General features: G+C 42.8%; 1 protein-coding gene and 1 pseudogene across 3 annotated transcripts in view; one reads left to right on the top strand and one right to left on the bottom strand.

The window, feature by feature from the left end:
- Nucleotides 1-7,167: 7,167 nt before the first annotated feature.
- LOC134599564 (triosephosphate isomerase-like) lies at nucleotides 7,168-7,753 on the bottom strand (annotated as a pseudogene).
- Nucleotides 7,754-8,589: 836 nt separating this feature from the next.
- MYO7A (myosin VIIA) overlaps nucleotides 8,590-26,686 on the top strand; it is a 150,260-nt gene continuing 132,163 nt past the window's right edge. For all 3 annotated transcript variants that reach the window (XM_063431528.1, XM_063431535.1, XM_063431519.1), the window contains exons 1-2: nucleotides 8,590-9,089; nucleotides 22,217-22,330. In XM_063431528.1, coding sequence (XP_063287598.1) covers nucleotides 8,985-9,089; nucleotides 22,217-22,330 — 219 coding nt within the window. In that variant the 5' untranslated portion in view covers nucleotides 8,590-8,984. The remainder of the gene's footprint in view (nucleotides 9,090-22,216; nucleotides 22,331-26,686) is intronic.

Below are 26,686 nucleotides of genomic sequence, written 5' to 3'. Positions count from 1 at the left end.
GACACGTCACTTAACGTCCTGATAAACTGCTAACATTTACTGAGATATCACCTAGCTGCCTGATGTAGATAAAGTGTGCAGCGTGCACTGATATATGTATGGAAGGGGTGTATTCTTAGAGCCGTAAATATTTTCCTTTGTTTCTTTAGAGATTCTTGCAGTTTGAGGCTGGTTACATCAGTCTGTGACAGTCTTTCTGCCACATGGGGAGTGGGCATTAAGTTCATCTTTTGGGCCATTTTATTTGAAAATAATGCTCCCTCTGATCAGATCCAAGGTGACGCGGAGTTAGAATGGCATTATCTGCAAAGATTCACACTGCCTATAAAATATATTTAGTTTAAATATATAAATAAATGAATAGAGCAAAACCAAACACAGATTCATTTTATTTTGTAAATGGTTCTCAGCCCTTTAGGAACCCATATCGTATGAATATTCTTTCCAGCGAATGGGAATTCAGATAAAAGAAATCAAAACCTATTACGTGAAGGGTTGTATACTAAGGTGTGAATTTTCATAGTTGTAGTTATGTTGCCTCGAGTGTCCCGGTGCTGTCCCCCATTTAGGAATGGGTTGACATTGGGTCTTCCCAGTGCCCAGAGTCCAACCCCCTCCTTGGCCGCATTAATAAAGAAATTAACTTTTCTGAATTAGTAATGTCAATTTTGTCCAACCTGGAATGGCAGTGATAAGCTAGGAGTTTTCAATGTAATTCTTGTAAATGTGTGTAGAATATATATTAGGTAATACAACAGAGACTTAATAATTAAGCATCTATTAAAACATAACACAAACACGGGTTTGGGAAAATTGTAAAATTCCCTCAACCTTAGTCCTTATGGTTTTTGGCGTCTCCAGAACCCGTCCCGGTTATTATTATCCCTGAATACATATATCTCTGTAATGTAACCTCTCTCTGTCTACTCTCAGAACAATTCATTTAAATACGTTTTTTATTCACTTACAATTGTCATTTGTACAATTGCTATGTTGTCATTGACGAAGTTCATACATCTATTTGTTTATTACATGAATCTCAGTGCAATACCACACATCTGGTCTACATAATGCCAAGCTCTATTTATAGTTTTGTCCTTTGGTGATGTTTTTAGGTTATTGTGTTTAGTTTGTTTTATTTTCTGTTATGTTTTATTTACCTGCATGTTAACAATCACATTTATGTCTTGTGTGCAAATATATGGCTGTTATTTACACACGTAGACTTTACTTAATTTCCTTTTTATTGTGGTCCTTTTATCACAAACTATAGGAATATGTTTTATTGATGGTGGAAGAAATTGCTTTTACGTGATCACCCTGTATTTTCAGTTACACGGACTCTTTCCATAGATGGTTCACAATCCAATTCTACATTAATGCATGATTAGTTGTAAATATATACAATGTGTTATATAACTAGTAAATATAGAAACATAGAATGTGACGGCAGATAAGAACCATTCGGCCCATCTAGTCTGCCCAGTTTTCTAAATACTTTCATTAGTCCCTGGCCTTATCTTATAGTTAGGATAGCCTTATGCCTATACCACGCAGGCTTAAACTCCTTCACTGTGTTAACCTCTACCACTTCAGCTGGAAGGCTATTCCATGCATTCACTGCCCTTTCTGTAAAGTGATACTTCCTGATAGTATGTGTGACAGTAGTCACCATCACCTATACATTCAGACAAACTGTTTATGTAGGTTGCTGGACTATTCCTATGTTTTTGTCATCCTGTACCCATTATAGGTGCAGGGTGTGTGTAATGTAATTGTTTTTAATGTGTGAGTGTATACTGTTACATGTTTTGCCTGCTCTCCTGTACTGCTGAGGATTGCTACCAACTAGGTGGATTTGGCTATGGAACCTGTGTAATGCCCTCTGTTGGTAGCAACAGCAATATACCTGAATATCAAGGCTGGTTAATTTGCATATTCAGGCATATTTGCATATTGCCATTTCTGCATGCAGGAGAGATATTTCCTGTTAATTATTGTCTTCCCCACCCCTTTATAAATATGTCATTGTGTTATAATACGTTGCTGCATGTTGTCTGCAATGCTTTGACTGTTTGTATTTTTATTGAGTTGTCACAGCAATCGTTATGTAATAATTATATGGGCTAGTCCTGAGAAAAAAAAAGTCAGTTATTTTTGGAACTTGTGTCCTGTGTGGATTTGTAGGGATCCCAGTGACAGACTCTTCGGACCTAGCCCTGGGATAAAGCAAGAGAGCCAGGTCTGAGAGCTGCAAGTGTCTTTTTAAAGACAAGAATCATAACATTGCAGGTAAATGTGGATATCTGCCTGGAAGAAGGGCTGCAGTGGAAGAGGGGAGGATCCCTGCTTGGAAGCAGGGTTGCAGTGTATTAGGCAGAGGGGATGATCCCAACCTCGAAGGAGAGTTGCAGCCTGGTTGGGTGGAAAAGCGCCACGAGGACCCCAGTCAAACTTCGGTGACTGGGACTGAAGCGTTCCATGGTCCCTGCAAGCGGCTAGGAAGCGGACTGGGCAGAGATACTCGATAGGATTACAGGAGCTCCGTCACATTGTGTTTAAACCTTTGTACCGGAATCAGATGGGCAGGAGAGGTAGATTTGTTCCTACAATGACCGTAGTGCAATATGTACACTAAAAGACATAGTAAAGATTGTTTTAAAAATGTTGAAAAGTCAAAATGCCTATACCTGACAGTGTGATTTTATTTTCTATTTCTTTTATTTCACATTAAAATTAAATGTTTATAAATAAAAATAATGGTGATGGTATAATATGTTAAATTGACGTCACAACAGCCAAGTTAGAAACAAAAATTCCCAGCATAGGGGATTAACAGTGGTCACATCATCGGAAGTCACTGTTTAGAACATATATAACTAATGTGATCTTTGACACAGGTCCATACAGGCGTTAGAGATGGGTTTACTGTATTTACCATAAGTGTGCCCACGGGTGGCACTGCAGATTCAGAACCTGGAACTGAGCTTCAATATTCGCAAACAGAGCTTTAATTCAGATTTGACTCTCAGGACACATTAGCATTTAGATTGAGACACACGCACAGCTGGAGCAATCCATCCAGTTAAATGTTTCTTGTAAAATATGACAGTTTAATAGTATCTACAAGGTTTTGGTCGTTGATTGCTTCCAGGGCAATTTATTGAAACAATTAAAGCAGTATGACTGGGTGCAAACTGCTGGCATTGGTGACATGACTATAAAGCTTTGAGCAGAGCCCGTAGCAAATTTCTCCAGAGGTCAATGTATATGTCAGGGTTACAGGCTAGGGGTCATCACTACAGCAAACAATTTGTTCGTTGTACATCATTTTTGAAATTCTCATTTCTTAAAACGAATGTAAGAGAGCAATTATCTCTGGGTCCAGACCAATTGGACCAGCATTAAAGGTTTAATACAGGGATCATAACTACTACAGCCTGAGGCAGTCATTATGATGCTCCGGAGCACACTGACGACTTTCCCCTGTAAGAGGTCAAACCATTTACCAACACAATGCCAATTACTTGGGTCCATCCGGCTATGGCCGCCTCCATAGAGAGATAGAAGCTCCTACACAAATGTTCTGTTAGCTATCCAGAGCTAAGTCACTGCTCTCAGTGAATGAGCTAAGCCCAGCACTACTGGGCTAGCCAGGACAGGACCGAGACTGCCTGGAGGAGGTATTCCTGTATAAAATCATAAACAAAACAAAAACATAGATAATTTATCTGTGATAAAATAATAAAAGTAATAGTACAATTTATAATGACACAATATTTAACCAGGAAGGGTACATTAGATGTTGCTAGTTTTCAGGTGTCTCCTGGATGCACTGTATGCTTATTACCCAACTCAGTGATACTTGTGTTATTGAGTGAGGAAGGAAGAAGGTTTGAATTATCTTTACACAGATAGAACTTGTAACTGAGACAGTAAAGATGAAGCACTATTCACTGAGATAGCTCACGAAATGTAAGCATTGTACGCTGAGTGCACGGTAATGTTTGACACCAGAAGGATCACTTTTGATGTCACTCTGTTTACCATTACCTGTCAAGGTATAAATAAACAGCAGATGGCGATATTTTACAATATAGTAGCACTTAACAAACTAGCCCATACAGAGCACAGCCCCACTATTGGTATCAGATTTTTTAAATCAATATGTAGCAAATAAATCTACTTTGTGCATTAAAGGACCACTATAGTGCCTGGAAAACATTCTCATTTTCCTGGCACTATAGTGCCCTGTAGGTGCCACCACCCTCAGGGCCCCCCTTCCGCCGGGCTCTAGGGGGTGTAATTTACCTCTTTTTCCAGGGAACTCTCCTTCTCCTCTCCTCCTCCATATCGCCATCATCGGCTGAATGCGCACGCATTCAGCCAATCTCATAGGAAAGCATTCTCAATGCTTTCCTATGGATGCTGGCGTCGGAAACGCCTCTAGCGGCTGTCAATGAGACAGCCACTAGAGGCTGGATTAACCCTATTATAAACATAGCAGTTTCTCTGAAACTGCTATGTTTATAGAAGAAAGGGTTAATCCTAGCTGGACCTGGCACCCAGACCACTTCATTAAGCTGAAGTGGTCTGGGTGCCTATAGTGGTCCTTTAATGAGAAAATCGCTTAGTATTTCCCCATAAACCTGAAAATAATGCAAAAGACTTAAAAATCCTGATTGAGTAATTTGCCATTCAAACAAACAGTTTTGACATTTTAACAGTTTAGCCCAGACCGTTTCTTTAATGTATCCATCTGATCATTTGTAATTATTTTTCAGACAAAAATAGCTTGAGCCCAATGTATAAAATAACAAAAGAAATTGATTTAGTTGCAACCCCACAACCTTGAAAATGGAATGGATGCAAAATCTGATGATCTTAAACACTCCAAGCACCATAACCACTGCATCCCGCTGTAGTGGTAATAATCCAGGGCTGCCCTGGTGCCTAGCCAGAGATATTTTTCAAACGATATTAAAAAGATTTCTGGGTGATCACTCCACATATTGCTTCTTCTACAGGAGAGAAAGCTTACAGTTCGGCGATTTTGACCTTAAATTTGAAATTAACTTTAGAATCGCCTTGAATTCCATGTTAGACACACCTGGAATAATATTCGTAGAAATGACTGACATTGGAACAAAAAAAAGGTGGAGCAAGGTTTGGGCCCAAAATAGTACGATGCAGTCACGCTAGAGTCCTTGTTTTGGTTAATCTTCCATTAAGAAGAGATCTTCCTACAATATTCTGTGTTGGATTTGTACTACAACAAGCCATCTCCTTACCGCATATATATATTATTTAATATTTATGTTATTATAAGAGCTACAATCTTGGAACCGCTGCTACTTGTCTCTGGGGAGCTATTTCACTTGTTTTTTAATTCTTTGATTATTTTTTTAGCAATTTTTTTACATTTTATTGTACGTTCCTGTTTTATTGATTTATCTCCCATAATTTTGGCTTTTACATTTTGTCTTTGCCACATTCTGGTTTCTTTTTTCCTATTTGTGTTTAGGGTTTTTTTTGGAGGGAATTCGCCCTCTCCCGTGTTTTCCCTCGTATTTTCTTATTTTCCCTCCCTATTACAACGTGTATAGTAAACATGCCCTGCAGACTGTATTTGTTTCCACATATACCCTACACTCCTATAATTTAACCCAACATCATTCTCAGAGGAAAGCCACGACTCCCGGCTCTCAGCTCTGCATGATGTCAGCATTTAAAGTAAAGATATTTGAGTTGCAGCTTTACGACTCACTGTGCATTATTAAAACACTCCTTCATACCAGGGACTATGGTAAAATATGCTAATCATTAAAGAATGTGCTATGGGTTTCATTGTTTTTTCATTCCTCCTGGTATTATTATTGCCAATACCCTAGTTTTCAGTGTGCTCGGGTATACAGGACCCCAGCGTTAAGAGATCAAAGTCCCTATTATTATTATTATCGCCATTTATATAGCGCCAACAGATTCCATAGCGCTATTTATATAGCGCCTACATCTCTCCACGTGTGTAAATATATGTCGATGTCATGGTTGTCTTCACTAGCCATCCCATAATCCTTACAAAGAGCTTTAGTGGTTATGGTCCTTAGCTAAATTACGGCAGAGGTTTTAGCAAACTGCTCACAACCTAGGGTTGCCGCCCTAAAAACTCTGAGCACCAAAACCACAACAATGAACTGTAGTGGTTATGGTGCTTAGCGTGCACCTTTAAGTTTTGCATTACAGGGAACGTGAAGGAAAACCGAAGGATCTTTTTAAATAACCGTCATGACAATCCAGTTTAAAATCATCCAGCTACAAATATATTATACATTATTTAAAAAGTAACAGTGATATTGCTGGTTAATTGTTTTGTTGCTACAGTCAATGCAGTCAACCGAATAACTGATCAACCAACTAAAAAATAGCTGAAAATAAATGTAAAAATGTAATTAAATGAAAAAATTAGATAGAGTTAGATATAGAAAGTAGAGAATAGAAATAGATTGCTCTATGCCTTCTTAACCCACCAAACCAGAATGTAGGCATTTCATTATTCTATTCCAGTGTGGATACAGAGAGAATCTGGATTGGGCACTTGGAACCAGTGATCTATATAAAAATGATTACTAACTAGAATCCCCTAGTATAAACTGGTCCACCGCTAGCCAGAGAGGTTTCAGCCCTCACTTGCATAAATTATAACTGAGTGAACGTAGTTCTAATCACAAGTAAAACATGTTTTATTAATAGTCAAATTCTAAAACACAAGGTTGAGTAGTTAGATAGTATGTATGCTAATAAATATTTAATAGTCCTTGGGAAGCCTTTTCTAACATCCAAAATAGTTACCATCTCTTCTGATAAAAAGACACAAGAACAGCTACTTACTTTTCAAAAATCAATTTTTTTTCTTTTTTGCTTAACTTAATTTTGTATTTTACAGTAATATCGATTTCCCCCACACCATACCCAGGACAGAGTGAGCTACAGACACATTTTGTTCTATGGTTGGGTTTGTTAACACCAGTCCACTGCTAGACACCAGATAGAGGTGCACCAGTGGAAGATAAACCGTTGTGGACCTGCAGCTCGGAGGACCAACGTTTATCACCCCTACCCAAAATCGTTCAGAAGAGAAGGGAAAGGGATCACTGCAGTTGAACACAATTAATGTTTGGCATTTATCATATGAATAAACTCTGCCTTCAGAGAAGCTCCTCTGACCAGGAGGCCTTCGATATCAGGCTGTGATGCCAGCTTCTTTGCACGTGCCACCAGTGACAGAACCTCCATAGATGATTCGGACAGATTTTGCAACATCTTCAGAAACATTGGTTCTTAGCTACACATGGCACATGCACCTCCTGGACTTGCTGTGGGGTTGTAGTTTTGCCAGTGCCAATGTCCCATACTGGCCCATATGCAAGAACCACCTTGCTCCAGTTCTTCACGTTATCTTCAATTTCTTTTGTCTGCTCTAACACCAACTTTCTCTGTGATCCCAGCCTCATGTTGGTCCAACTTCTCCCTGATACAGGTAATAACGTCAATTCCCACTGACCGCGCATGTGGTCTTTTCTAGCTAATCAGCTTATCGGACTCGTCAAACACATGCCGCCTCTCAGCCCAAAAATCACTAGGTGGCCCCAACATCTTTAATCATAGCTGGGCTGATCTCTCCAGTAAATGCAACTTTGGCGACTTTGTAACAGTTCAGCGCAGAAACTGTAAATTTCTATCAAGCTTCTGACGAACAGAGTCCAGGTAGATGGAAGCAGGGCCAGTGCAAATATTTTTTCCACCCTAGGCAAAAATAAAATATGACGCCCCATTGGTTCCACCCACTCATGCAGACTTACCTACTTTGACCCATATACACACACACACACACACACACACACAACTAACCCTTAAAAACATACACAGAAACGCTCACACTGACCTCCCCACACTCACACTGATCCATACACACACCCACACACATACGCTGACCCATGCAGTTATGTTTTACTTATGATTAGAACCATGATCACATGATTATCATCATTGATCGATAACATTTCAAATACTTTTATTTACAAAGCATATATATGATATATTTCTATATATCTTACATTTATGCATTAGTTTGTGGAAAAATGAAAATGTATGTGTTTCCATGGAAAGAGAAATTCTCTTTGTTTTTCTTCTGGTTGTTTTCAGTCCACGGTATCTAGAATTTTAATATACATTGGTTTAGTTATAACGTGTACTTTAGACCCTCAGTCTTCCCCCTTGCACTTTGCTTTCTGGCATTTGCCTTTCGTACAACAAAATTGATTACTATTCATTGACAGGAACCCCTTCAAGGAGCATCTCCTGCTTAAGAAAGCTGACAAATCAATCAATTATTTAAAATGTGGTTGCTATGGAACTAGGTTATCTGTTTATGTCCTGTCTTAAAGGAAATGCAGATTGGCCTTGGTTTTGGGTTCCCTCAGCTCTCTGAGTTGCTGGTCGTTAAGGTATTAAGTTAATCAAAAGCCATTTGTTACATTGCCGTGGACCCATCTGTAGATTAATAAGTACCAAGGAGAATTCCTGACTCAGTGTTCGTGAAGACACGACAAAGAAAGGATCTGTGTTTTCTGTGTCTGATAAAAATCTGACGAGACAACGACAAGGGGCTGTGTTCATTGTTTGAGTGGAAGACAAGGTGTCCGTCTTAGAAGAGAACATGCTCTTGGGTATATAGAAGTTCATAAACTTCATTTGTTGACCAGGTGCACTTTATATGGATGTTATAATATTCTACTGTATTTTGGAGGGTTCGTGGATGGTCTTTCGGTAAAATGGAAAACTCTCTCGATTTGGCAAGTTATGGTTTTTAGTGCATGTTGCATTTTTTCATACTTCATGCTGCTCGAAGAAGCATGGTTGGATCGTCCTGGGAAAATTTGCTGTGTAGATTTTAATGCTGAAACGTTGACTGCAAAACTGTTATTATGTATCAACGTCGAGGAGTGGAAGACATCTTGGAGAAAGATCAGGGCAAATGGGCGCTGCTTCGTAACATTAACCAGGCGGTAAAACCAAGCACTCTACTACCGGTGAGAGGCGTTTTATACTGAAAATATTTATACATTATTACTATTATAATGCACAAAGTGACTGTTTATGTTTTAAGTATAATTTCTAAACTAAAATTGACAGTATTATTATTATATCTGATGTTATTTGGGGAGTACGTACCTACTATATGGTCTACAATGCCCACTACTCTCATCTAGCCATGGCTAACTCAGAATGGTGGGAGTTAAAGTCAGAAACATCTGGTGAAGGGATCATGTACTAAGACCTCTTAGACGGTTGTGGAACTTCAATGTACAGGCTAAGTATCAAGCAGTTTCAGTATTTTTTATTTTTGTATATTTAGCCATGAGGGAATCTATAGTATACTTTAAAAATTTTTTTTTTTTTTTTTTTATAAATTGACGAAATATCACATTATTCAGCATTGTAGGTTAACTGAGTGAACAGATAATTTTTAGTATGTTTTAGTTAATTTTGTAAAAAAATATTAGTTTTCCCCCATAACCCCAGTCCTTCTGGCCCTACATTTTAAGATACATTGTCCTTTTTTCTGTTCGAAATATACAATTGTGCATGAAGTGGTTTCTGGTTTCTTGCCAATTGAACTATAACTGCCAGAAACCTTGTGACACCACTCAGCAGTGCTATAGAAAGTTAAGTGAGAGGTTGAGTAATTTGCTGGTTTTGTGAGAGTTCCCTGCAGAAGATGCAAATGCTGAAATTTTACAGCAAATGTAGGAACTTTTATATATTTTTGCAATAATTTAAAACTTTACCTATTTCATGTATTTAATTAATACCAATGGGTCAGTTCCAGTGTGCAGTTCTCCTTTGAAGAAGTAAGATGAATGTCTGAGCCCAGACTTCTCCTGAGCAAGGGTGGTCATCATGTAGCTCACTAGCTTTGGTGGAGCAGCATCTCCATATGTGACGGCAAAGCATGGGTTTGTAGAGTTTGTAGTTCAATAAAGGCTGGAGAGATGTCACTACAATGTATCGTAACGACAATGACATGTGCGTTGCCATAGGCCGTAGATTTGACAATGTATCCGTAGCAGTGGGTATCGTATAACCATCAGAATATCCTGATTGGATGACTGATATGCGAGGCTCTGTTGAACCCTCATTCGTTGGATCCCATTGATACTCTGCCTCTGGTCCAATCAGAACATGTATTTTATTAAAGAACAATCTGATTGCTGACATAAATATGGCAGCATGTACATTAATAGCGGAATTCAGTGAATTTTCCCAGGTTCAGCAGCGTAATGTCGTTCAGCAGCTTAAAAATAAAAAAATTGCCATGGTCATCACTAATTCGCAATCTGCTTTTTCATGTTAGTATATACCATCTAAGTTTGTGAATGGGGAGCTAGATGTCTCTCAGCAGCGCCCATTCTGAGGCTTCCTTATTGAAGGTAGGCAGGAAACCTTCACCACTCCATATGTGTGGACTGCATCTCCCCTGATGCTTTGCCAGCATAATGGCTAAAAGAGCATCATGGGAGATGTAGTCCACAACATCTTGAGTGCCGAAATGTGCCTACCCCATGCCTTAGACCATTGGCAACTGTTGTAAACGATTTTCAATCATGGTTCCTCCTGAAACCATGATTACTTAATTGATACAGCTGGCCAGGAGTCTTGCTTTAGGAGATAACACGACTACTGACAATAAACAAAAAAAGCAGAAATTGAAAAAAAAAATCCATGAATCCATGGAAGGATACATTACTGGGTTCACTGGAGTATTCGTATCATAACCCTGAATTCTGATTGTAGGATCTCCAATAATACAATCACTATTCAGTACTGAGCAAACTACATGGGATTATTTTATAGCAAAATACAGTTATAAATTATGAAAAAAATCTGATTTAAAAATATTCCTTCAGAATGTTAATCTTCTAAGGCCCAATTAACCCCATTCACCACCAACACCGTGTATCCAAGCAATGTAAAACACAATTTAATCCACGTAGCTTCTGTTATATTCCAGGAATGCATTCTAACAGTCACGGGGGAGTGGGGAGTGAGGTATGCCTCCGATACAGGAATTAATATAGTATGCTATCACACTTTTCAAATCCCTGTCTATAAGAGATGGTTTAGCTATACTTACTGTATGTGGGCATTATGCCCCAAAACAAGGATTATTTTTACATTCAGTTGCCATTTTTAGGATGTTTTATTGCTTATAATGCTATCAAGGTGTTTACAATACTCATACCTAAGGTATTTCACAATTCTTTTTTTTAATAAAATTTTTGTCTCATTTTTGCAACTTGAATATTAATTTTGCTTCTACTTATATATTTTTTACAAGATAAACTATACCATTTTGTGTTACTTTTTACTCAGCAATATTTCTATAAAGGATTATTATATATCAATTAAAAATGGATGATCAGTGTGTCTCTTGTTAGAAAAATCCAGCTGTCTCTCTTTGATAGCAGCTCAGAATATTTGGTGTGTGAGTGTGTTACTGAGCGCCATCTCTAATACAAATCCCTATAAGTGTTATTGATGTGGAGCTCTGTAATACCCTTGCTCATTCGATAATAGAGGGACGGCTGAAGTTGAAGAACAATGGAAAGACGGTCACTCCTGAAGAGGGACACTTTAGTGGCATGTGCCATTCTCAGGGAGCCCAGCGATATGCTGCCTATTGGGGTGAAGGGGGAACAGCAGGCCATTTGGGGCACACTATGGTGGAAGCGTGATCCAGATGTCTGTGTGAGTGTTGTCTGGTTGAAGATCCTCTTAGATCCTACATCTTTGTGGAAGTGGGGACCCAGTGCGAGTGAATGTTTCACATATCTCTATAGCAAAATAACATAGTAATGGGTTGTGTGAATAAATGTATCACAGATCTCTACAGCTCTATAATTCACAGTAATGTGCAGCGTGAATGAATGTATCAATGGCACTCTCTGCCAGTGATAGACATGAATGCAGTGACTCACAGCATGTCTGCGCTCTCTGCCAGTGATAGACATTGTAACGGAACTCTGGCACTCCGACCGAGTATCTCCACCAATCGATGCTCCTAGCGCTTGCCGAGGACTCCAAGCACTCGAACCGACACCATCAGCACTGCGGACCCCACTTCCAGCAATGCAGCTGTGCCGGGGTCTTGCCGTCTTTCACCCACCCTGGACCCAAGGCCAGGATCCAGCTCCCAGTGGGTGAACCTCTCCTAAATCCAGAGAGCGTAGCAGGAACAAATCAAGCTCTTACAAGAGCTTACTCTGGAGAGTAAGTGATTATAGCAATCCCCAGAGTGTAGGTATCCCTTCCCCCAAGCATGAGCCAAGGCTTCAAGAAAGGTGCAAGTAGGTCTGGTTTATTGAGGGCTACCTGCCCGGTATTTATGCAAGTGTCCACCAGGTGGACACTCCCCTAGGGGACCTGATGGAACAATGGTACACATATTGGATATTAGCCAATCACAGACAATACAAACAAAACTCTCCCATAGTGACATCACAATCCCTCCTCTCTATCCTGTAGATAATTGGGAAGTAATCAAATTATCGCCCAGGACAAAGACAAGACTCCATTAACCACATGGTTACAAAAATACATAAAATTACACAATGCTACAATTACTACATAAAACATATACATGCAACATATCCCCAGATAGCTTAGATCTGAGTGCACATTATTACCGAATGGCGCTCAGATCACATACATACAGTTCAATCGCCATGGAGCCAAAGTCTTTTCCATAGTCTTTCGTTACACAAATAGGCTCCATGGCATAGCTATCTGGGGTAGAACTACTCACATACTGAAAGTCCCGAACGCCCCGGCAGAAATACACAAATAAACCTTCCTGCAGGAGAAAATACAGCTATCAGCACAGGGGCCATAGTCGGAAGGCAGGAGGCTAGCCAGTAGCCAAGCACAAGTGGCGAAGGGCAATTCGTCACAGACATGAATGCAGTGACTCACAGCACTGTCTGCGCTCTCTGCCAGTGATAGACATGAATGCAGTGACTCACAACACTGTCTGTGCTCTCTGTCAGTGATAGACATGAATGCAGTGACTCACAGCACTGTCTGCTCTCTCTGCCAGTGATAGACATGAATGCAGTGACTCACAGCACTGTCTGCTCTCTCTGCCAGTGATAGACATGAATGCAGTGACTCACAGCACTGTCTGCACTCTCTGCCAGTGATAGACATGAATGCAGTGACTCACAGCACTGTCTGCGCTCTCTACCAGTGATAGACATGAATGCAGTGACTCACAGCACTGTCTGAGCTCTCTGCCAGTGATAGACATGAATGCAGTGACTCACAGCACTGTCTGCACTTTCTGCCAGTGATAGACATGAATGCAGTGACTCACAGCACTGTCTGCGCTCTCTGCCAGTGATAGACATGAATGCAGTGACTCACAGCACTGTCTGCGCTTTCTGCCAGTGATAGACATGAATGCAGTGACTCACAGCACATGAATGCAGTGACTCACAGCACCGTCTGCTCTCTCTGCCAGTGATAGACATGAATGCAGTGACTCACAGCACTGTCTGCACTCTCTGCCAGTGATAGACATGAATGCAGTGACTCACAGCACTGTCTGCTCTCTCTGCCAGTCATAGACATGAATGCAGTGACTCACAGCACTGTCTGCACTCTCTGCCAGTGATAGACATGAATGCAGTGACTCACAGCACTGTCTGCTCTCTCTGCCAGTCATAGACATGAATGCAGTGACTCACAGCACTGTCTGCTCTCTCTACCAGTGATAGACATGGATGCAGTGACTCACAGCACTGTCTGCTCTCTCTGCCAGTGATAGTCATGAATGCAGTGACTCACAGCACTGTCTGCGCTCTCTACCAGTGATAGACATGGATGCAGTGACTCACAGCACTGTCTGCACTCTCTGCCAGTGATAGACATGAATGCAGTGACTCACAGCACTGTCTGCGCTCTCTACCAGTGATAGACATGAATGCAGTGACTCACAGCACTGTCTGCTCTCTGCCAGTGATAGAAATGATTGCAGTGACTCACAGCACTGTCTGCGCTCTCTGCCAGTGATAGACATTGTAACGGAACTCTGGCACTCCGACCGAGTATCTCCACCAATCGATGCTCCTAGCGCTTGCCGAGGACTCCAAGCACTCGAACCGACACCATCAGCACTGCGGACCCCACTTCCAGCAATGCAGCTGTGCCGGGGTCTTGCCGTCTTTCACCCACCCTGGACCCAAGGCCAGGATCCAGCTCCCAGTGGGTGAACCTCTCCTAAATCCAGAGAGCGTAGCAGGAACAAATCAAGCTCTTACAAGAGCTTACTCTGGAGAGTAAGTGATTATAGCAATCCCCAGAGTGTAGGTATCCCTTCCCCCAAGCATGAGCCAAGGCTTCAAGAAAGGTGCAAGTAGGTCTGGTTTATTGAGGGCTACCTGCCCGGTATTTATGCAAGTGTCCACCAGGTGGACACTCCCCTAGGGGACCTGATGGAACAATGGTACACATATTGGATATTAGCCAATCACAGACAATACAAACAAAACTCTCCCATAGTGACATCACAATCCCTCCTCTCTATCCTGTAGATAATTGGGAAGTAATCAAATTATCGCCCAGGACAAAGGCAAGACTCCATTAACCACATGGTTACAAAAATACATAAAATTACACAATGCTACAATTACTACATAAAACATATACATGCAACATATCCCCAGATAGCTTAGATCTGAGTGCACATTATTACCGAATGGCGCTCAGATCACATACATACAGTTCAATCGCCATGGAGCCAAAGTCTTTTCCATAGTCTTTCGTTACACAAATAGGCTCCATGGCATAGCTATCTGGGGTAGAACTACTCACATACTGAAAGTCCCGAACGCCCCGGCAGAAATACACAAATAAACCTTCCTGCAGGAGAAAATACAGCTATCAGCACAGGGGCCATAGTCGGAAGGCAGGAGGCTAGCCAGTAGCCAGGCACAAGTGGCGAAGGGCAATTCGTCACAGACATGAATGCAGTGACTCACAGCACTGTCTGCGCTCTCTGCCAGTGATAGACATGAATGCAGTGACTCACAACACTGTCTGTGCTCTCTGTCAGTGATAGACATGAATGCAGTGACTCACAGCACTGTCTGCTCTCTGCCAGTGATAGACATGAATGCAGTGACTCACAGCACTGTCTGCACTCTCTGTCAGTGATATACATGAATGCAGTGACTCACAGCACTGTCTGCTCTCTCTGCCAGTGATAGACATGAATGCAGTGACTCACAGCACTGTCTGCACTCTCTGCCAGTGATAGACATGAATGCAGTGACTCACAGCACTGTCTGCGCTCTCTACCAGTGATAGACATGAATGCAGTGACTCACAGCACTGTCTGAGCTCTCTGCCAGTGATAGACATGAATGCAGTGACTCACAGCACTGTCTGCACTTTCTGCCAGTGATAGACATGAATGCAGTGACTCACAGCACTGTCTGCGCTCTCTGCCAGTGATAGACATGAATGCAGTGACTCACAGCACTGTCTGCGCTTTCTGCCAGTGATAGACATGAATGCAGTGACTCACAGCACATGAATGCAGTGACTCACAGCACCGTCTGCTCTCTCTGCCAGTGATAGACATGAATGCAGTGACTCACAGCACTGTCTGCACTCTCTGCCAGTCATAGACATGAATGCAGTGACTCACAGCACTGTCTGCACTCTCTGCCAGTGATAGACATGAATGCAGTGACTCACAGCACTGTCTGCTCTCTCTGCCAGTCATAGACATGAATGCAGTGACTCACAGCACTGTCTGCACTCTCTGCCAGTGATAGACATGAATGCAGTGACTCACAGCACTGTCTGCTCTCTCTGCCAGTCATAGACATGAATGCAGTGACTCACAGCACTGTCTGCTCTCTCTACCAGTGATAGACATGGATGCAGTGACTCACAGCACTGTCTGCTCTATCTGCCAGTGATAGTCATGAATGCAGTGACTCACAGCACTGTCTGCGCTCTCTACCAGTGATAGACATGGATGCAGTGACTCACAGCACTGTCTGCACTCTCTGCCAGTGATAGACATGAATGCAGTGACTCACAGCACTGTCTGCGCTCTCTACCAGTGATAGACATGAATGCAGTGACTCACAGCACTGTCTGCTCTCTGCCAGTGATAGAAATGATTGCAGTGACTCACAGCACTGTCTGCGCTCTCTGCCAGTGATAGACATGAATGCAGTGACTCACAGCACTGTCTGCGCTCTCTGCCAGTGATAGACATGAATGCAGTGACTCACAGCACTGTCTGCTCTCTGCCAGTGATAGACATGAATGCAGTGACTCACAGCACTGTCTGCTCTCTGCCAGTGATAGACATGAATGCAGTGACTCGCAGCACCGTCTGCTCTCTCTGCCAGTGATAGACATGAATGCAGTGACTCACAGCACTGTCAGCGCTCTCTGTCAGTGATAGACATGAGTGCAGTGACTCACAGCACTGTCTGCACTCTCTGCCAGTGATAGACATGAATGCAGTGACTCACAGCACTGTCTGTGCTCTCTGTCAGTGATATACATGAATGCAGTGACTCACAGCACTGTCTGCGCTCTCTGCCAGTGATAGACATGAATGCAGTGACTCACAGCACTGTCTGCGCTCTCTGCCAGTGATAGACATGAATGCAGTGACTCACAGCACTGTCTGCGCTCTCTGTCAGTGATAGACATGAATGCAGTGACTCACAGCACTGTCTGCGCTCTCTGCCAGTGATAGACATGAATGCAGTGACTCACAGCACTGTCTGCACTCTCTGCCAGTGATAGACATGAATGCAATGACTCACAGCACTGTCTGCGCTCTCTGCCAGTGATAGACATGAATGCAGTGACTCACAGCACCGTCTGCTCTCTCTGCCAGTGATAGACATGAATGCAGTGACTCACAGCACTGTCTGCACTCTCTGCCAGTGATAGACATGAATGCAATGACTCACAGCACTGTCTGCGCTCTCTGCCAGTGATAGACATGAATGCAGTGACTCACAGCACTGTCTGCGCTCTCTGCAAATGATAGACATGAATGCAGTGACTCACAGCACTGTCTGCGCTCTCTGCCAGTGATAGACATGAATGCAGTGACTCACAGCACTGTCTGCGCTCTCTGCCAGTGATAGACATGAATGCAGTGACTCACAGCACTGTCTGCGCTCTCTGCCAGTGATAGACATGAATGTAGTGACTCACAGCACTGTCTGTGCTCTCTGCCAGTGATAGACATGAATGCAGTGACTCACAGCACTGTCTGCGCTCTCTGCCAGTGATAGACATGAATGCAGTGACTCACAGCACTGTCTGCGCTCTCTGCCAGTGATAGACATGAATGCAGTGACTCACAGCACTGTCTGCGCTCTCTGCCAGTGATAGACATGAATGCAGTGACTCACAGCACTGTCTGCGTTCTCTGCCAGTGATAGACATGAATGCAGTGACTCACAGCACTGTCTGCGCTCTCTGCCAGTGATAGACATGAATGTAGTGACTCACAGCACTGTCTGTGCTCTCTGCCAGTGATAGACATGAATGCAGTGACTCACAGCACTGTCTGCGCTCTCTGCCAGTGATAGACATGAATGCAGTGACTCACAGCACTGTCTGCGCTCTCTGCCAGTGATAGACATGAATGCAGTGACTCACAGCACTGTCTGCACTCTCTGCCAGTGATAGACATGAATGCAATGACTCACAGCACTGTCTGCGCTCTCTGCCAGTGATAGACATGAATGCAGTGACTCACAGCACTGTCTGCGCTCTCTGCAAATGATAGACATGAATGCAGTGACTCACAGCACTGTCTGCGCTCTCTGCCAGTGATAGACATGAATGCAGTGACTCACAGCACTGTCTGCGCTCTCTGCCAGTGATAGACATGAATGCAGTGACTCACAGCACTGTCTGCGCTCTCTGTCAGTGATAGACATGAATGCAGTGACTCACAGTACTGTCTGCGCTCTCTGCCAGTGATAGACATGAATGCAGTGACTCACAGCACTGTCTGCGCTCTCTGTGAGTGATAGACATGAATGCAGTGACTCACAGCACTGTCTGCGCTCTCTGCAAATGATAGACATGAATGCAGTGACTCACAGCACTGTCTGCGCTCTCTGCCAGTGATAGACATGAATGCAGTGACTCACAGCACTGTCTGCGCTCTCTGCCAGTGATAGACATGAATGCAGTGACTCACAGCACTGTCTGCGCTCTCTGTCAGTGATAGACATGAATGCAGTGACTCACAGCACTGTCTGCGCTCTCTGCAAATGATAGACATGAATGCAGTGACTCACAGCACTGTCTGCGCTCTCTGCCAGTGATAGACATGAATGCAGTGACTCACAGCACTGTCTGCTCTCTGCCAGTGATAGACATGAATGCAGTGACTCACAGCACTGTCTGCTCTCTGCCAGTGATAGACATGAATGCAGTGACTCGCAGCACCGTCTGCTCTCTCTGCCAGTGATAGACATGAATGCAGTGACTCACAGCACTGTCAGCGCTCTCTGTCAGTGATAGACATGAGTGCAGTGACTCACAGCACTGTCTGCACTCTCTGCCAGTGATAGACATGAATGCAGTGACTCACAGCACTGTCTGTGCTCTCTGTCAGTGATATACATGAATGCAGTGACTCACAGCACTGTCTGCGCTCTCTGCCAGTGATAGACATGAATGCAGTGACTCACAGCACTGTCTGTGCTCTCTGCCAGTGATAGACATGAATGCAGTGACTCACAGCACTGTCTGCGCTCTCTGTCAGTGATAGACATGAATGCAGTGACTCACAGCACTGTCTGCGCTCTCTGCCAGTGATAGACATGAATGCAGTGACTCACAGCACTGTCTGCACTCTCTGCCAGTGATAGACATGAATGCAATGACTCACAGCACTGTCTGCGCTCTCTGCCAGTGATAGACATGAATGCAGTGACTCACAGCACCGTCTGCTCTCTCTGCCAGTGATAGACATGAATGCAGTGACTCACAGCACTGTCTGCACTCTCTGCCAGTGATAGACATGAATGCAATGACTCACAGCACTGTCTGCGCTCTCTGCCAGTGATAGACATGAATGCAGTGACTCACAGCACTGTCTGCGCTCTCTGCAAATGATAGACATGAATGCAGTGACTCACAGCACTGTCTGCGCTCTCTGCCAGTGATAGACATGAATGCAGTGACTCACAGCACTGTCTGCGCTCTCTGCCAGTGATAGACATGAATGCAGTGACTCACAGCACTGTCTGCGCTCTCTGCCAGTGATAGACATGAATGTAGTGACTCACAGCACTGTCTGTGCTCTCTGCCAGTGATAGACATGAATGCAGTGACTCACAGCACTGTCTGCGCTCTCTGCCAGTGATAGACATGAATGCAGTGACTCACAGCACTGTCTGCGCTCTCTGCCAGTGATAGACATGAATGCAGTGACTCACAGCACTGTCTGCGCTCTCTGCCAGTGATAGACATGAATGCAGTGACTCACAGCACTGTCTGCGCTCTCTGCCAGTGATAGACATGAATGCAGTGACTCACAGCACTGTCTGCGCTCTCTGCCAGTGATAGACATGAATGTAGTGACTCACAGCACTGTCTGTGCTCTCTGCCAGTGATAGACATGAATGCAGTGACTCACAGCACTGTCTGCGCTCTCTGCCAGTGATAGACATGAATGCAGTGACTCACAGCACTGTCTGCGCTCTCTGCCAGTGATAGACATGAATGCAGTGACTCACAGCACTGTCTGCACTCTCTGCCAGTGATAGACATGAATGCAATGACTCACAGCACTGTCTGCGCTCTCTGCCAGTGATAGACATGAATGCAGTGACTCACAGCACTGTCTGCGCTCTCTGCAAATGATAGACATGAATGCAGTGACTCACAGCACTGTCTGCGCTCTCTGCCAGTGATAGACATGAATGCAGTGACTCACAGCACTGTCTGCGCTCTCTGCCAGTGATAGACATGAATGCAGTGACTCACAGCACTGTCTGCGCTCTCTGTCAGTGATAGACATGAATGCAGTGACTCACAGTACTGTCTGCGCTCTCTGCCAGTGATAGACATGAATGCAGTGACTCACAGCACTGTCTGCGCTCTCTGTCAGTGATAGACATGAATGCAGTGACTCACAGCACTGTCTGCGCTCTCTGCAAATGATAGACATGAATGCAGTGACTCACAGCACTGTCTGCGCTCTCTGCCAGTGATAGACATGAATGCAGTGACTCACAGCACTGTCTGCGCTCTCTGCAAATGATAGACATGAATGCAGTGACTCACAGCACTGTCTGCGCTCTCTGTCAGTGATAGACATGAATGCAGTGACTCACAGCACTGTCTGCGCTCTCTGTCAGTGATAGACATGAATGCAGTGACTCACAGCACTGTCTGAGCTCTCTGCCAGTGATAGACATGAATGCAGTGACTCACAGCACTGTCTGCATTGTCATAGTAGACACTACAGGACTTGTGTAACTACAGGTGGGACCTTGATTTACGAATTTAATGCGTTCTCTGGGAGGTTTCATATTGCGAAAAATTTGTAAACCGAAACGCGGTGTTCCATAGTAATGCATTGAAAACCAATTCATTCGTTCTGGAGGTCAGAAAAAAGTCAAAATGAGCTGGCGTGGAAACCAACCCACAATGCAGAACACACAATAAAAGGCATGCAAACGACGAAGCTCAGACCCCTACCTTTCCACAGCTTGAGAAATGCACAAAAAGTCCCAAAACAACTGCAAACAATTTCCAGAATGGCTCCAAAACTCGATGCAAAAGCTGCTCCAACACCTCCACACTCGACGCTACGTGCTACCCACAGGCTCCAGCATGCAGGGGGCGGCGCTATAAACCTCCCAGGTGCAATGCATCCTGGGGAAACTTGATTTGTATTGCGAAAAAAATGTGTAAACCGAGGCATTATTTTCAATGGATTTTCATTTGTAAACCGAAAATTATGTTAACCGAGGCGTTTGTAAACCGAGGTCTCACTGTGTATTTGCTCTAAACCTTTACTTTTGAAAGAGTTCAAAACCAATGATCACATGCTGGTGTCATCACATCGTAAAACAAATGTTACAAAAAGGGCAATACTCCCATCACGTTATGCCTTTCGTGCATGCTTTGCTCATTTTCATAAAAAGTGATTAATAACAGTCGTGTTATTACGTTATTACGTCGCTGTTTTCCTTTTCTGATACTAATGTGGCTTATTCACTAAAGTCTGAATGGAGCAAAACCATCTGTCTGTATATGAGGCCATTTGGACTGCAAAAACTGGACCTTGTTCACACTATTTAACAATTTAACCCAGACCAACACAGCCGGGCAGCAGGCAAATAGTTAAAAACAGATACAGAAAGATAAGTCCTGCGCTCACTCCCCTCATTCCTGGGCGGCAGCAATGACTACAGTACACATCAGCCCCAATATATAGTAAAAACCAAAGAAAAGAAAGTTACCTGCGCTCTCTCCTTAATCCCTATGTATATTTAAACAAATGGAGGTAATTTAGTTGCTCCAATGGCCATTGGAGGGAATGCCCACCTGCCAACGTCGAGGCAGACCCCACTAAGCGGGTCCTAACACTGACTCTTCAGCTTGCTTCCTTCCCCTATATATTTATTAACCCTTAGTTAATAGTTAAAAACCATCAGCAGCCCTCCTCTAACCTCTTTCTTGTTACAATCAATATATTCACTACTGCATATTGCGCAGCCTATGGGGCAGTAAGACCCCCATATTAATATTTAAAACCTTCCTATGACCCATCTGCCCTTGCTTGCCAGAACCTAGCAACTAGTCAGCCATTGCTGAATGGTGGGGGGCATGGTTGCAGCGCCGTGCCCCCTCCTGTGGGCATTGGGTGGGAGACATGTTGTGGCCTGGCTTTCCCTGCTCTCTAGTTGGCAGCAGGTCCCCAAACTCCTAGCCACCCCCATTGAACTTAAAAAACCCTTCCTACGCCTCCTTCTTAATGGGGGCCACTCTCTGGCAGTGATAGGCATGAATGCAGTGAAACACAGCACTATCTGCACACATGTGAATGATTTTTGGTAAAGGTTTGTCCTTTGCTTTGTTACAGGGGGATTATGTCTGGTTGGACCTTAAGACAGGTCGGGAATTTGATGTCCCAGTTGGAGCGGTGGTTAAGCTGTGTGATTCAGGCCAGATCCAAGTACTGGATGATGAAGGCAATGTAAGTATGACAAGAGATTTACTGTGAATAAACACTACACTATCAGTATCCAATCACTCCTCCTGGCTTTGATTTAAAAAAACAAAAAACAAAAAAAGTCTCCAAAAACCCAAAGTAATACCAGATGGGAACCAACAATTCTGCCCCACTCTGTCCCCAGTCTGTGGAGTTAGGACGTAAACAAACAAGATGGAGTATCGAAGTTCACAAAGCCAATCTCCTATTTCCATGCTGAAGTACTTTAGACGTTTGGGCTGCTCCTGAATAGCATCACCAATCTAACCTCTTTCGTACATTAAAGAACAAGTAGTCTACATTTCCCTTTACAATTAATGGAAATAAAACATCCACTTGATTTTCCCCATTATGGTCACTACCCATAAAAACTAAAAATAATATTTATTGCCAGTCTTCCATAACTCACTTACCCCTTTATAATTTTTAGAAAGGCAAACTTTAGAATGAAAATTATAAACCCCATTCATATCTTTCTTGTTCCTTGTTTAATGGTTTTATTTCCCTACTTAAATACCTCTGTCTTATCTCTGTAATTCTCAATCGTAGCTTTTGTTTTTCCTTAAATTACCTTAAATCAATTGTCCATCTATGTACTCCCCCCCATCTCTTAGCCCATCTGACCCTAATATACATCTCTCTCCCACAGTCTGATTTTTAAACATACCCAGCCCAGCATAGAACTCAGAGCTCCATCAGCTGTTCCATGGCCATTTGAAACAGGTAGCCTTCTGGAAGACTCGGTTCCCACCCAACCCATGCTTCATTCTACATTTATAGATAGTCTCCCACACAACTTTCAATCTCTTGAAATTGACAGGTGCAAACACTGATCATCACACCCTTCCAATCTCTTAACCCTATAGAACACATACCCTCTCTCCCTACAAATAGATATAACACACACCAATACTATATACTTTCTAAATTCTAAAGTATTCCATTCACTATATGCCCAAACAAAAATGATGTCCAAATTCCTATTCCTTATGTTACTTGCCCTTGCAAATGATGTGGAGTCTAACCCTGGTCCCCCAGCTAATTCTAGTCCTAATCTCCCCACTAAAAGAGGCCTCTCTTTTGTGCACTGCAACATCCGTAGTTTACTCCCTAAACTGGATGCACTGCAAGCCTGGTGTTCCCATTACAAACCAAAAATCATTGTGCTCTCAGAATCTTGGTTAACGACTAAAATACCAGACACCGCCATTGCAATACAGGGGTATTCATGTTTTAGAAATGACAGAGCAAAGAGAGGAGGAGGCATTGTTATTTATGTTGAAAAGTTTACCCCTTTACAAAACCTTAGTCCTCTTGCCACCTTTAATTTACTCTCTGGCACAATTGAGATCCCGTGCAGTAATTCAATCATTGTTGCAGGAATCTACCGCCCACCTAGCTCCCCTGTGCATTCCCTTTCTGACATAGCCCATCTCCTTGGTGAAACCATTGCTCAAAACCCTAAAAGTGAACTGTTGGTCTTTGTAGATTTTAATATTTACTGGCTGAATCCTAAAAATAATAGTTCTTGCATGCTGTTTAAGACTTTGCAGCTAACACAATTAATCTCCTCCCCAACTCGCATAAACATTAAAAGCCTTAACCATACCCTGCTAGATTGGATTCTCTCCACTTCTCCTGACAGAATCCAGGAGGCCGGTGTTCTCCCAAACACTTTCAGTGATCACTGTTTAGTGTACTGTGTGCGCAAAATAAAGGCTATTAAATCCTCTCCCAAGGTTAAAATAACTAGGTCCTTCAAAAAATGTAATCTTGAATCCTTTCTAAAGGACATCAAGAACCTCCCATGGCACAGATTAAACATTATCCCAGATCTAGACTGTGCAGTTAAATTCTTTCAGTCTGAACTCCTACAAGTTTGGAATCTGCATGCCCCACTGCGTAAGGTGAGGGTAAAAGGAGCACGTATGACTTGGATCACAGCTGACCTCATTCAAATGTACCAGTTCCGGGATTCTTTGTGGTCAAAGTTTAAGCGTACTGGCTCTATGAATGATCACTGTGCGTATAGACAATGGTGAAATATATGCACAAAACAAACAAAATTGGCCAAGGCCCAATATTTCTATGAAAATCTGAACAATAACATCTCAAACCCTGGAAACTTTTGGAAAGTCATAAATAAACTACAAACTCCCCCAATCCACTCCCAACCCTCCACTGTCAAAGTGGATAACCAAACCCTGCAACTTCCCTTAGATGTAGCAAATGCCTTTAACAATTATTTTGTCATATGCTCTACTGCCCTGATTGCCAAGTTAATAAATGGCACACATCCTGAAACTACAAATGTGGATCAGGTCTCACTAAATTTGCAAAGGCGCAATATAGACAAGTTCATTTTTAGACCTGTACCTGTTAGTGTCATTGAAAAACATCTTAATAATCTAAAAATGAAAAACCAGTCCGGACCTGACCAAATCCCAGCAATGCTGTTGAAGCTCAGTGCGCCGGCAATTGCTAAACCCGTCTCAACTCTAATTAACGAATCCTTGGTGTCTGCATACTTACCCAAACTTTGGAAGACTGCGAGAGTAGTGCCCATCCATAAAAGTGGTGACACTACTTTGGTTTCTAACTATCGCCCGATATCATTACTCCCAGTATTGTCAAAAATCTTAGAAAAATGTGTCCATATGCAACTATGTCAGTATTACAAACAATCAAACTATCTGCCCCCTGATCAATCGGGCTTTCGCCAGAATCACTACACTACAACTGCCCTCTTAAAAGTCTGCAATGACATCCAAACTGGCATGGAACAAGGAGACCTAACTGGAGCTATTTTCCTTGATTTTGCTAAGGCCTTTGACACAGTAGACCACGACATTCTACTGCACAAACTCAAAAACTCAGGTATTGGTGATCATTCACTAAACTGATTTCGATCGTATGTATCGGATCGCTCGCAATATGTGTCCATTTCTGACAGCGACTCCCTCCCTCTCCCAGTCATGTGTGGTGTTCCCCAAGGTTCCATTCTTGGCCCCCTACTATTTTCACTATTTATAAATGATCTGCCTAATGTCTGCAAATCCTCAAATGTACACATGTACGCAGATGACACGGTAATCTATGCGAGCAATTCCGATCTACCGCAGCTTGAAGCTTTGCTCCAAGACCAGTTTACAGAGGTAGAAAAGTGGATCTCAAAAAACAAACTGTTCCTGAACACTGACAAAACTGTCACAATGATCTTTGGAACAGTACCTAAATTACACAAATTACACAATTCCCACCTATCCATCAAAACAATTTCAAATGGCACACTGACCGAAGTCCACTCATTCAAATACTTGGGTATGATGTTAGACCCCAATCTATCTTTTGGCCTGCACATAGAAAAGCTTGCATCTAAACTTTATCCAAAACTAGGTGCCCTGTACAGAAACAAATCCTGCCTAAGCCCTACAGTAAAGGAAAAGGTTGTACAGCAAATGCTGATGCCAATCATTGATTATGGGGATGTAGTATATGCATCTGCATTGCAAACCCACATTAATAAACTCAACACATTGTATAACTCGTTCTGCCGATTTGTGCTACAATGTAATTACAGGACCCACCATTGTGACATGCTAAAAGAACTAAACTGGCTGTCGCTGGAATCCAGACGCACCCTTCATCTTTCCAGCCTTGTGTTTAAGAGCTTTTCTGGGAAACTCCCACCCTACCTGAACGCAATGCTTTCCCCGGCTGTTCCCACTTCCTATAACCTCCGATCCAGTACCAGCACTTTATTTAGTCTACCTCAATACAAAAAGAAAGCAGCCCGATCCTCCTTCTCCTACAGAGCACCACAATTGTGGAACGACCTCCCGCACAAATTAAAATCTTCCCTAAGCTTAAAGTCCTTTAAGAGATCCCTCTCTACATACCTCAAAACAGAATGCACATGTCATTGTTGATTATATATTTCCTACCTGTTCTATGTTAAATTTTGTATATATTGTATATTAATATTGTTTTTGTATTTTATTGAACACTAACTGTAACAATGCAATGATTTGTGGACCCAGGACATACTTGAAAACAAGAGAAATCTCAATGTATCTTTCCTGGTAAAATATTTTATAAATAAATAATTAAGCCAAAATTACAATGGATAGTGGATAGTGGCTAGTGTGGTGACTCATGGACCTCCTTCCATACCAGACCATACTATATCCCTTTGTTCTTGGCTGTCCAACTCGTCTTGTCTGTTAGTTTGCCTATTGTAAAGTGCTACGGAATGTGTTGGAGGTTTATTAATAATATTCCCACATGTCCTTGATTTTATTAAGACACGGAGGCTCCTATTATGCTGCACTCTTTCTTTAT

The sequence above is a fragment of the Pelobates fuscus genome, chromosome 1, assembly GCF_036172605.1.
Source record: "Pelobates fuscus isolate aPelFus1 chromosome 1, aPelFus1.pri, whole genome shotgun sequence".
Lineage (NCBI taxonomy): Eukaryota > Metazoa > Chordata > Amphibia > Anura > Pelobatidae > Pelobates > Pelobates fuscus.
The sequence above is the reverse complement of the archived record's forward strand: the minus strand, read 5'-3'. Positions and strand labels throughout refer to the sequence as shown.